Source organism: Hemitrygon akajei, chromosome 5, assembly GCF_048418815.1.
Source record: "Hemitrygon akajei chromosome 5, sHemAka1.3, whole genome shotgun sequence".
NCBI lineage: Eukaryota > Metazoa > Chordata > Chondrichthyes > Myliobatiformes > Dasyatidae > Hemitrygon > Hemitrygon akajei.
Window position 1 is genome coordinate 74,141,655 of NC_133128.1, and position 13,537 is coordinate 74,155,191.

At 45.3% G+C, this 13,537-nt stretch overlaps 1 protein-coding gene across 2 annotated transcripts in view; it reads left to right on the plus strand.

Moving 5' to 3' along the window:
- tlr7 (toll-like receptor 7) overlaps positions 1 to 10,872 on the plus strand; it is a 42,571-nt gene extending 31,699 nt beyond the window's left edge. For both annotated transcript variants that reach the window (XM_073045793.1, XM_073045794.1), the window contains one exon: positions 5,299 to 10,872. In XM_073045793.1, coding sequence (XP_072901894.1) covers positions 5,299 to 8,445 — 3,147 coding nt within the window. In that variant the 3' untranslated portion in view covers positions 8,446 to 10,872. The remainder of the gene's footprint in view (positions 1 to 5,298) is intronic.
- The last annotated feature ends 2,665 nt before the right edge of the window (positions 10,873 to 13,537 follow it).

Here is a 13,537-nt window from a genome sequence, read left to right on the forward strand (position 1 = left end):
TGATGTTGTAGTGTGTGAAGGAAGAGAAGTGGGTACAGTTACTGTTACAAGAGAGAAGGCACTTAAATAGCTGAAAGACCTAAAGGTACATAAGTCACCTGGACTAGTGGAACTGCACCCTAAGGTTCTGAAAGAGGTAGCATTAGAGATTGTGGTGGCATTAGAAATGACCTTTCAAAAATCATTGGACTCTTGCATGGTGCCAGAGGAATGGAAAATTGCAAATGTTACTTCACTCTTTAAGAAAGGAGGAAGGCAGCAGAAAGGAAATTATAGACCAGTTAGCCTGACCTCAGTGGTCGGGATGATGTTAGAGTCGATTGTTAAGGATGAGGTGATGGAGTACTTGGTGTCACAGGACTAGATAGTACAAAGTCAGCATGTTTTCCTTCAGGGAAAACCCTGCCTGATAAACCTGTTGGAATTCTTGAGGAGATTACAAGTAGGATAGATAAAGGGGATGTAGTTGATGTTGTATATTTGGACTTTCAGAATGCCTTTGACAAGGTGCCACACATGAGGCTGCTTACCAAGTTAAGAGGCCATAGTATTACAGGCAAATTACTAACATGGTTAGATCATTCGCTGATTGGTAGGAGGCAGTGAGTGGGAATAAAAGGATCCTTTTTTGGTTTGCTGCCAATGACTAGTGGAGTTCCACAGGGGTCAGTGTTGGGACCACTTCTTTTTATGTTGTATATAAATCATTTAGATGATGGAATAGATGGTTTTGTACACCAAGTTTGCAGATGATACAAAGATTGGTGGAGGGGCAGGTAGTGTTGAAGAAACAGATAGGATGCAGAAGGACTTTGACAGATTAGGAGAATGGGCAAAAGAGTGACAAGTGAAATACAATGTTGGAAAATGCATGGTCATGCAGTTTTGTAGTAGAAATAAATGTGCAGACTATTTTCTAAATATGGAGAAAATTCAGGAATCTGAGATGCAGAAGGACTTGGGAGTCCTTGTGCAGAATACCCTGAAGGTTAACTTGCAAGTTGAATCGGGGGTGAGGAAGGCAAATGCCATGTTAGCATTCATTTCAAGAGATCTAAAATACTAGAGCAAGGAGATGATGCTGTGGCTTTACCAGGCACTGGTGAGGCATCACCTTGAGTACTGTGAATAGTTTTGGGCCCCTCATTGCATCAAAGATGTGCTGGGATTGGAGAAGATCCAGACGAGGTTCACAAGGATGATTCTAGAAATGAAAGGGTTATCATACAAGGGTCATTTGATAGCTCTGGGTTTGTACTCGCTGGAATTCAGAAGGATGAGGGGGAATCTCATTGAAACCTTTTGAATGTTGAAAGGCCTAGACATTAGATGTGGCAAGGTTGTCCCATGATGGAAGAGTCTAGGACAAGAGGACACAGCCTTAGGATAGAGGGTGCCCTTTCAAAACAGAGATGCGGAGAAATTTCTTTAGCTAAAGGTGGTGAATTTGTGAAATTTGTTGCCACATGTAGCTATGGAGGTCAGGTCATTGGGTGTATTTAAGGCAGAGATTGATTGGTTCTCGATTAGACATGGCATCAAAGGTTACGGGGAGAAGGCCGGGAACTGGGGTTGAGGAGGAGATAAGAAAAAAGGATCAGCCATGATTGAATGGCAGAGCAGACTCGATGGGCCAGATGGCCTAATTCTGCTCCTATATCTTATGGTCTATTGTCTAACTGGCCACAGTAAACTTGGAGGCAGGAAGAGAGAGAGAGGGAGAGGGAGAGAGAGAGAGAGAGAGGGGGGGGAGAGGGGGAGAGGAAGAGAGAGAGGGAGAGAGAGAGAGAGAGAGAGAGAGAGAGAGAGAGAGAGAGAGAGAGAGAGAGAGAGAGAGAGAGAGAGAGAGAGAGAGAGAGAGAATTACAAGAAAATTAGTGTAAGAATGGGATTAGCATGATTGTTCTGAAAACAGACCTCAAAGGTCTGACTGGCTTCTTTCAGAATCAGATTTATTATCACTGACAGACTATTAGTTGTTTTGTGGTTCAAAAGCATAAAATTGCAATAAATTACAAACATAAATAGATAGGGTTTAATAAAAGGATTATCAAGTTGGTAGTCATGGGTTCAGGAACCATTCAGAAATCTGATGTCCGAGGGGAAGAAACTGTTCCTAAAATATTGAGTGTGTGTCTTCAGGCTCCTATGCACCCTCTCTAATGTTAGTAACAAGAAGAGGGCATGGTCTTGATGGTGGGTGAGGTCCTTAGTGATGGGCACTGCCTTTTGAAGATGGCCTCAATGGGGGAGAGGGTTTTGGCCTGTCATGAGGAGGAGGAGGCAATAGAATCTGAAGGGAATTAATGGGAGTGCAGCAAGATTTTTTTTCTTACAAATTGGAGTAAGTTGAGTGTGAATAATGCTTTGGGAAGGCTTGCTTCTGTGGATACAACAGACTGCAGATGCAGACATTTGGAGTAACAAACAAGATGCTGGAGGAACTCAGTGGGTTAGGCAACATCTGCAGAGGGAAATGGATGTTGGTTTTATAGGCAACACACACAAGGTGCTGGAGCAACTCAGCAGGTCAGGCAGCATCTAAGGAAAAGAGTGAACAGTTGACATTTCGGGCCAGGACCCTTCACCAGGACTGGAGAAAAAAAAGGTGAGGGGTCAGAATTAGAAGGTGGGGCGGGAGTGATAGGCAAAACCTGGAGGGGTGGAAGGTGTGGTAAACTATGTATACCTGTCTGGACACGCCCCTCTGCTGACTGCTCCTGTGGCTGGTCCCACAGACACCTGTATAAAGGCGATTGGAGGCACTGCTCTTCCCTCAGTCTCCAAGATGTTGTGGTCATGTTTGCAGCTAATAAAAGCCTATCTTTTGCCGCCCGTCTCCAAGAGTTATTGATGGTGCATCAGAGGGTGAAGTAAAGAGCAGGGAGGTTGACTGGTGAAAGAGATACAGGGCTGGAGAAGGGGGAGTCTGATAGGAGAGGACAGAAGGCCATGGAAGAAAGAAAAGGTGAAGGAGCACCAGAGGGAGGTTATAGATAGATAGATAGATACTTTATTCATCCCCATGGGGAAATTCAACTTTTTTCCAATGTCCCATACACTTGTTGTAGCAAAACTAATTACATACAATACTTAACTCAGTAAAAAATATGATATGCATCTAAATCACTATCTCAAAAAGCATTAATAATAACGAGGTTATGGGCAGGTAGAGAGATAAGGTGAGAGGGGGAAAAGGAGATGGGGAATGATGAAGTGGGGGGGGGGGGTGGATGCATGACCGGAAGTTTGAGGAATCAATGTTCATCTCATGCCATCAGTTTGGAGGCTACTTAGATGGAATATGAGGTGCTGCTCCTCCAATCCAAGTGTGGCCTCATCACAACAGTAAAGGAGGCTATGGACTGACGTGTCGGAATGGGAATGGGAAGTGGAATTAAAATAAGTGGCCAGTAGGAGATCCCTCTTCTTCTGGAGGACAGAGCGTAGATGCTCAGCAAAGCAGCCTACCAATCTACATCAGGTCTCACCAATGTACAGGAGGACACACCAGGAGCACCGGATACAGTAGATGACCCCAACAGACTCACAGGTGAAGTGTTGCCACATCTGGAAGGACTATTTGGGGCCCTGAATAGTAGTGAGGGAGGAGGTGTAGAGTCAAGTGTAGCATTTGTTCTGCATGCAAGGGTAAGTGCCAGGAGGGAGATCAGTGGGGAGGGACAAATGGACAAGGGAGCCGTGCAGAGAGTGATCCCTGGGGAAAGCAGTAAGTGGAGGGGACAGAAAGACGTGCTTGGTGGGGGGATCCTGCTGAAGATGGCAGAAGTTGGATGTGGAAGCTGGTTGGGTGGTAGGTGAGGACAACAGGAACACTTTTCCTGGTGGGGTGGTGGGAGGATGGGGTGAGAGCAGATGTGTGTGAAATGGAAGAGATGAGGTTGAAAGCAACATTGATGGTGGAGGAAGGGAAGCTCCTCTCCTGGAAGAAGGGGGACATCTTCTTCTTGTGGAGCTGCCCTCAACTGCAATATGTCCTCCTTCTTCAAAGAAAGGGGCTTCCCTTCCTCTACCATCAACACTGCCCTCAATTGCATCTCTTCCATTTTGCGTACATCCTCCTGCCACGCTACCAAGGATAGGGTTTCTCTTGTCTTCACCTACCACCCCACCAGCCTCCACGTCCAGCTCCTAATTCTCCGTAACTTCCAACGTCTCCAACCACCAAGCACATCTTTCCCTCTCCCCCATCCCCATCCTCTGCTTTCCACAGGGATCGTGCCCTACATGACTCCCTTGTCCATTCTTCCCTCCCCACTGATCTCCCTCCTGGTACTTATCCTTGCAAGCCGAACAAGTGCTACACCTGCCCTACACCTCCTCACTCACTACAATTCAGGGCCTCAAACAGTCCTTCCAGGTGAGGCGACACTACACCTGTGAGTCTGTTGAGGTCATACGTCCAGTGCTCTCGGTGGGGCCTCCTGTATATCAGTGAGACCCGATGTAAATTGAGCACCTATCAGAAAAAGCGGGATCTCCCAGTGGCCACTCATTTTAATTCCACTTCCCATTCTTTACAACAAGTAGTCCATCACCTCGTCTACTGTCGCGATAAAGCCACACTCAGGTTGGAGGAGCAACGCCTTATATTCCGGCAGGGTAGCCTCCAACCTGATGGCATGAACATTGATTCCTCAAAATTCTGGTAATGCCCCACCCCCCCCTTCACCATTCCCCATTCCCTTTTTCCCTCTCTCACTTTATCTCCTTGCCTGCCCATTACCTCCATCCAGTGCTCCCTTTTCTTTTCTTCCATGGCCTTCTGTCCTCTCCTATCAGATTCCCCCTTCTCCAACCCCGAATTTCTTTCACCAATCAAATTCCCAGCTCTTTACTTCACCCCTTCCCCTCCCAGTTTCACCTATCACCTTGTGTTTCTCTCTCCCCTCCCCCACCTTCCAGCTCTGACCCCTCGTCTTATTTTCTTCAGAACTGATGAAGGGTTTCAACCGGAAACATTGCCTGTACTCTTTTGCATAGATGCTGCCTGGCCTGCTGAGTTCCTTCAGCATTTTGTGTGTGTTTCTGGGATTTCCAGCATCTGCAGATTTTCTCTTGTTTGTGATAGCTTTTTTTAGGGATGATATCCTCCATCTGAACAGAAAAATAGAGGGAAGGCAAGCCCTATAATGAGATGAGTAAAAGGAGTGGAGCAAAGCTGGTAGGTGATAGATGGGTAGATCCAGGTGAGGAGGGGTGACAACCGTTAAAGCAAGGTCCTCCAGACGCCTCACAAATGGTTGCTTCAGCTGCCCTTTGTTCTTTCTGTTGCAGGTCGCATTAACCAGATGGTCTCTCGTGCTGATTTACATCGACTTCCTGTGGACCCCAGTTTTGAATTTGGGCCAGTGGTTTCCCAAAAGCCTCCCGTGTGATGTGGTGCAAAATGGCTCTGAAGTCCTTGTGGACTGCAGCAATCGGCAGCTGCACTATGTCCCGACTGGCTTCCCCTTCAACTCCACTAACATCACATTGACTATCAACAGCATCTCCAAGGTGCACCCCCATTCCTTCTCTGGGCTGAAACACTTAATGGAGATTGATCTCAGGTGTAACTGTGTGCCCGTCAGACTTGGACCCAAAGACCGGGTGTGCACAAAGCCCCCACTATTAATGAGAAATGCATTCTCCTCTTTGCCAGCGTTGAGGTCATTGTACCTGGATGGTAACCAATTGTCTGGCATACCACAAGGGCTGCCTCAAACCCTCACCTTACTCAGCCTGGAAGCCAACAGCATCTTCTCTCTGGACAGGGCAAACTTTTCAAAGCTGACCAATCTCGAGAGCATCTATCTTGGCCAGAACTGCTACTATCGCAACCCTTGTAACACTACATATTGGATTGAGCAGGACACCTTCTACAACCTGAGCCACCTTGCTGTCCTGTCGCTCAAGGACAACAACCTGACCCATGTCCCCCAACATTTGCCCCAAAGCTTACGGCAGCTCATCTTGTACAACAACAGGATCTGGCATATCAACGAGACAGACTTTGCCAACTTGATCGAGTTGGAAATCCTGGACTTGAGCGGGAACTGTCCCCGCTGTTACAATGCTCCATTCCCTTGCCAGCCCTGTCCTTCTCCAGGACATATTGATATCCCTCCCAGTGCTTTTGATGCACTGCGAAAACTAAGAATCTTGCGCCTCCACAGTAACTCATTGAAAACCGTGCGTAGCTCTTGGTTCAAATACACCACCAACCTGATGATGTTGGACCTCTCTCAGAATTTTCTAGTGACAGAAATAGCTACTGCCTCATTCTTAAGACACCTCAACAGTCTGAAAGAGATAGACCTGTCCTTCAACTACCAGCTGTCAGTGTACCCCAAGCATCTGAACTTGTCCACCAACTTCTCATATCTCAAGTCCCTGCAGATCTTAAAGATACGGGGTTATGTGTTCAAGGATCTGACAAGCGAGAACCTCAAGCCACTGCAGGGACTCAGCAAGCTCAAGCTCTTGGACCTGGGGACTAACTTCATCAAAGTGGCTGATCTCCAGATCTTCACCCATTTCCGCACCTTGCAGGTCATCAACCTCTCAGAGAACAAGATCTCACCCTCTTCCACCAAGTCGGCAGGTGGCTCCTGTGGGCTGAACAGCCAGTTGCAACAAGATGTCGGGTTGTTTTACGGATCCCCTGACCAATTGCGATACTTTCGCTATGATGAGTTTGCACGGAGCTGCAAGTCCAAAAACAAGGAGTATTACCACCTGTCACCAATCACACAGAGTGAATGCAACCACAGGTTCTCCACCTTGGACTTAAGCAGGAACAACATCTTCTACATCGACAAGGAACAGTTCAAGAACTTGTCCTTCATTACGTGCCTGAATCTCTCAGGCAATGCTCTCAGCCAGGCGCTCAATGGTTCTGAGTTCCATCACCTTCCTCACCTGCGATACCTGGACCTCTCCAACAACCGTATTGACCTCCTCCATAACACAGCCCTCCGGGAGCTGCAGGAACTGGAAGTGTTGGACCTCAGCAACAATAACCACTATTTTCAAATGGAAGGCTTGACTCACCATTTAAATTTCATCCACAGTCTGGGCAACCTCTCAAAACTCATTTTGAATGAGAATGATATCTACTCATCGGCTGACCCTCAGCTGTGCAGCAACTCACTGAGTGTGCTGGAGTTCCGAGGAAACCAGTTGAATTACATGTGGGGTGATGGTAATGACATGTACGTCGGGTTCTTCAAGAACCTCTCCAATTTGAGCCGCCTTGATCTCTCAGGGAACAGTCTGAAATTTGTCCCACCCGGAGTCTTCGATCACTTGCCCCATGCCCTTAAGCAGCTGGTGTTGAGTGATAACGAACTGCGGAGCTTCAACTGGGGCAGGCTTCATCTGTTGAGCCAGCTAGAGCTGCTGAATCTTGGGAATAACCAACTGAGTACTGTACCCCGGAAACTGTCCAACTGCACCCGCACTCTCCGAAACTTCAACCTCACTCGCAACCGGATCTTCAAGTTGACAAAGGACTTCCTCCAGGACGTCACTTCCCTGCAGTACCTGGATCTGAGCTACAACAACCTGAAAACCATCCAGAAGTCCAGTTTCCCAGACAGTGCTGTCAAACACCTCCGGGAGCTGAGACTGAGCGGCAACCACTTCCTCTGTACCTGTGATGCGGCCTGGTTTGTCTGGTGGATCAACCACACCACGGTCTACATCCCCCGCCTAGCTACTGATGTCACCTGCGCCTCCCCTAAAGCCCATCGTGACCATGCTGTGGTTACAGTTGACCTGCACACCTGTGAGCTGGACTACCTCAGCATTTCTCTCTACTCCTTCTCTGCCCTGACTACCTTCTTGCTGCTTGTGACCTCTGTCGCCGGCCACCTGTTCAGCTGGGACGTCTGGTACAGCTACCACTTCTGCCTGGCCAAGTTCAAAGGCTACCGGCGCATTCCCAATGACAAGACAGCCTACGGGGCATTCGTTGCTTATGACACCCAAGACAACGAGGTGGCTGACTGGGTCCTCAATGAGTTGATAACCAATTTGGAAGAGCAGGGCGAGCGGCAATTCACTCTCTGCTTGGAAGAACGGGACTGGGTGCCAGGTAAACATGTCATGGACAACCTGTCGCAGAGCATCCATCAGAGCAGAAAGACTATTTTTGTCCTCACCAGCTGCTACGTGAGCAGTGGGAGCTTTAGAAGTGCTTTCTACATGGCTTACCAGCGGCTGCTGGATGAGAAGGTCGACGTGATCATTTTGGTTTTCCTGGAGAAGGTCTTGCAACGCTCCAAGTACGTCAGGCTGAAAAAGCGACTGTGCCCGAACTCTGTCCTGGTGTGGCCCTCTAACCCCCATGCCCAGCCCCTGTTCTGGCAGCGTCTGAGGAGTGCATTAGCAACAGACAACCATCCGCAGTATAGCAAGGTCTTCAGTGACATGATATAACTGCCAACTTTAGATTCATGTGAAATTATTATCTAACGAACCTAAGTGGACAATGTAACATTGGAAAACCTTTGCTATTTTTACTACAGTCATACAGGAACTTCGTACTCCTGGTGTGTTATGTGCAATTTTGGTCTCCCCAACCAAGGAAGGAGACACGCCTGTCTTGGAGGGAGTGCAGCAGGGGTTCACTGGACTGATGCCAGAATTAGCTGGATTGTCCTTCAAGGAGAGATTGAGTCAACTAGATTTGTATTCCAGAAAAATAGGAAGCTACTTTATTGAAGCCAACAACATTCTAACAGGGTTTGACAGGCTAAACAGGAGGAATATTTTTCTCCATGCTAGAGGTTTGGGTTAAGAGGTTATCATCTCAAGATAACTGGTCAAGATATTTAGGAATAAGATATGCAAGTTTCTTCACTCAGAAGGTCAGGTGAGGTGAGGGCCTCTCTTGGTCAGAGTTGAGCATGGATATTGCATCCTAGCTGTCTAGATATGCAAGCCTGGGCAGTACAATATGGAGAGCAAGCTGCTGCCCATGTAGCAAGCTCCCCCTCTCCACACATCTGATGGACCCAAAGGAACAGCAGAGACCATTACAGTTTGGGACCAGGAGCATTGCAGGAGTTCCCAGCCAGCATTGAGCTCAAGATCTCCTGCTCCAGATCGTTCCCTTGTAGTTTAGTCCCAAAGCCTTCCCCGTGAGTGGGTATAGCTGCAAGGCAGCAGAGGTTTGAGATCAGAGTTTTCCTCCCCCCAGATGAGCTGCCAACCAGGGCTGACGAGCCCCATCTGCCCGAAGTGACTGGTGTTAAGGCTCCAATCTTTGCCCCCTCTCCTGTTAGTAAAAATGGGCTTAGTAGCTAAGCCACACGTGAAGGCCAAGAGCTGGACTTGATTGTCAGAGGCTATTTGAGGCGCACTCCATAGGGAGCGTTTAATAGGTAGTAGGAGCTTGACCCCATTACCACCCCACCTATAACCTTTAAGGAACCAGAAGGTGGTGAACCTGAAAAGCCCTTTGCTGCAGAAGGTACTCAAGGCCAAGACTATCAAACAGGTGCAATGTAGGTTTCTAGACACCAATGAAAGCAGCGCTTTTGAATATTTGTAAGACAGAGGTAGGTAGGTTGTTGATAAGCAGGGAGAGAAGAGGTGTTTAAGAAGATAAGGAGTGGACAAGAATATGGTATGCGATACAAGATTTGCCATGATTGTATTGAATGGCAGAGCAGGCCATATGTTCTATGATTAACATTATAATACCAATTAAACAATCAATGCAAATGTTGGAAAGTAAAGTAAATAAAGCAGGAGATGCTGAAATCTGAAGCAAAAATGTTGGAAGAATTCAGCCAGTCAAGGAAGCAGAAACCAAGACAAAGACCTTTATCAGATCTGACCTGTTGATGATGCTGTTTGACCAGCTCTGTTTTCCAGGCTTTTCTGATTTTGTTTTAAATATAAGAAAGGTTTGTTTTTCGTTATATTGCCAAACTATTAGCCACCCTGTATGCCTGTCACACTTATTCTCTCAGTTGATACATGTGAATTAGGAGCAGCCATAGTCATTAGCCCTCTCAAGCCTGTTCCACCATTCAAAGAAATCTTAGCTGATCTCAGTTTAATAATGACTACCCATGGAAGCCTCTTCACTCCCTGCTTATCAACAATCCATCTACCTCAGCCTTAAAAATAGTCAAAGCTACTGCTCTCAATGCTCTTTGAGGAAAAGAATTCCAATCACTTGCAATCCTCAGAGAGAAAAGAAATTAATCTCTTCACTGGTGCAAGTAAACAGCCCCTTATTTTTAAATTTCTTACTTACTTACTGCCTAATATGCCACTGGCATTTAGGGCAGCAATGAATGTCCTCCATCTCTGACGGTTTGCCAGTCAGAGTTGTTAGCCCTGAGCTGAACCCACGAACCCAGAGGGCCGATGGACCACTCTCATTCTGGCCTCTACCTGTTCACCTGTCTGACATGGGTCGCCCTACCAACAGCCAAAGCATGAAGCCCAGTCAGCATAGCTCTCGGGGTCACTGAGGCTCATAAGTCTCCAAACTCAACAACAAGGCTGTAGTCCTCTTGGAAGTTATTTTTAAGCAGTGACCCCTAATTCTAGATTTTCCCATAATTGGACACAGCCACTCCTCATCACTACTGCCAAAATGCTTTAGGATCAAGAAAATATCAGGAAGAAATCGCAAGCTAATGAATGAGATAAATCTTATGGCTAATTGGTACAAAAGTTGAAAGTAGACAACTTGCATAGTTGCTGTCAATTATTCCCCTGATTAACATCAGACTGAATTTTTAATCACAGGCTTTTCAGAACTCAGTAAGTGACAATTCTTACATCCTTGAATAATGATGTGATTTGATGTATATCACAGCAAGAACTGTGCCAAATAAGCAAATAAAAGGATTGAAAGAAATTTGTTTAAAATGCATATTGTTTTTACCATTTCGAGCAACTGTAGAGAGCTGACTGAATTGAAGCTAAAGTTAAATAACATTTTGTCAGAAATGGGAAAGTTGGTTGGTGCGACTGTAACGAAATCTAATTTCCCTTGGGATCAATAAAGTATGTCTGTCTGTCTGTCTGTCTTCAGAGCATGGGCACATTTTAAGTTGTACAGAAAGCGCAGTGTCTACGTTAACATCTATGACGAATGGAGAAGAGAGAATTCATGACAAAATTTGTGTCTTGTGAATATATTAAACATGTAGCCTGGGGAAAAGTACACACTGAGGACAACAAATACTTTTTTGGGTCTTTAATTCCTTTATCTGTTTTAATGCAGATAAAATAAAAATGACAAAATGGATTTAAAAACAAACACAGTTCCCACTGTTAAAATTTCAGCTTGATTTCGGTCCACACCTTTGTTACGTATGCAGTATGAAAATAAATGAAACAAAATATACAAGACCAATACGGTAGTGGCAATTCTAAAGCAGAACAATTCAAACAATATCAGAATCCTGCCAACCCTGTACCTTATATACAATATCAAAAATATAAATCAATACATCTCATCTTAACTAAGAGATATACTCACTTTGGCACACACATGCTTAACTTCCAAACACGTACAGGCTAGACCCTGAAACAAGTTTGCCTCGCTCACCCTATGTAAACAGAGATTAACGCATTCACATTACTCCATTACATTCACATTCGGTGATGAAACAATAAAGAAAGACAAAAATAAATTAATATAAAATCTTTAACAATATATTGCCTTGGAGTTTAAATTACTAAAAAGACTAACTTCTAGGCCAATAAGGAACTTCGTACATCCACGCTATCCAGTACTGTTACCTTACTCGCGAAAATCTAAACCATTCACATGTAAAACATGTCAAATTACTGATTTTCTAGATTTACAATTAAGAAAGAATGAATTTAGATGGATATTATCAAATATTATTCACCTATCCCCACCATACGACCAGCCTTCGCCATTCATTCTAGAGCCTGGCAACGCTTCTTTCTACTTCATATGTGCATAATGACATCACTGCTTTCTCTTAAACGCACGGGCAGCTATTTTAGCATTACCAGGGTGAATACATAGTGCACCGAAACAATAAAAAATGATATTCAACTGTCACCTGGTTACAAGTACTACTTTTATTTATAGAGTCATAGAGCACTACAGCACAGAAACAGGCTATTCAGCCCATCTAGTTCTTACTGACTAGCCCAAATGACCTGCACCTGGACCATAGCCCTCATACCCTGGTCATTCCTACACCTATCCAAGCCTCTCTTAAGTGCTAAGATCGAACTTGCACCTTCCCATTAGCAGGTCGTTCCACACTTGCACTACCCTTTCAGTGAAGATCCCCTTCATGGTCCCCATAAACATTTCATCTTTCACTCTTAACCCATGGCCTCTAGTTCTGGTCTTACCCAACCTCAATGGATAAAGGCCTACTTGCATTTACTCTATCTATGCCCCTCATAATTTTCTATACTGCTATCAAATATTCCCTCATTCTCCTATGCTCCTGGGAATTAAGCCCTAACCTATTCAAAGTTTCCCTATAACTGAGGTCCTCAAGTTCCCGCAACATCCTTGTAAATTTTCTGTGCACGATTTCAATCTTATTAACAGCTGCTCTAGAGAGAGGTGATGAGAACTGTAAATAACACCCCAAATTAGGCCTCACTAACAAAGTACACAAGGTCACCATAGCATTCCAGCTCCTGTATCAGTACTTAGTTATGAAAGCCAATAAGCCAAAAGCTCTCTTTATGACCCTACCTACCTGTGACACCAATTTCAAAGAATTATGGATCTGTATTCCCAGATCCCTCTTTTCTGATGTTTGTTTCAGTAAATTCTTTGTGTAAGTCCTACCCTGGTTTGTGCTCCCAAAGTGTAACACCACACATTTGTCTGTATCAAATTCTATCTGCTATTTTTAAGCCTATTTTAGTCCAGATTCCACTTCAAGCCTATAAATTGGCTAGCCATGACTTACCATGCACATAGCACGTTGTCTATCCCTACTCAGGTCTGGTCTATAGACATACTTACATATCCTGCCCCTTGGAATACCTTCCAGTAACTTCCCCACTACTGGTGTCAAGCCTATAATCTCCTGGTTTATTTTTAGGGCCTTTCTTAAACAGCTGAACAACATTGGCTATTCTCCAATGCCTCGGTATTCATCTGTCACTAGGAATGATTTAAATATCTCTGCTAGGTCCCCTGCAATTTCTGCACTTACCTCCCATAGGGTCTGAGAGAGCACCTGGTCAGGCACTGGGGATTTATCCACCCTAATTTGCCTCAGGACAGCGAACACCACCTCCTCTGTAATCCTTACACAGTCTATGACCTCACCACAGTTTTGCCTCATTTCTATAAAATCTGTGTCCTTGTCACAAGCAAAAAATTGATTTAAGATCTCTCCCCTCTATTTTCGCCCCATGTGTACTGTAGATTGCCACTCTGGTCTTCCAGAGGACCAATTTTGTCCCTTCTTCGTGTATTGGTAGAAGCCCTTAGGATTCTCATTCACCTTCTTTGCTAGAGCAAACTCATGTCTTATTTTTGCCCTCATGATTT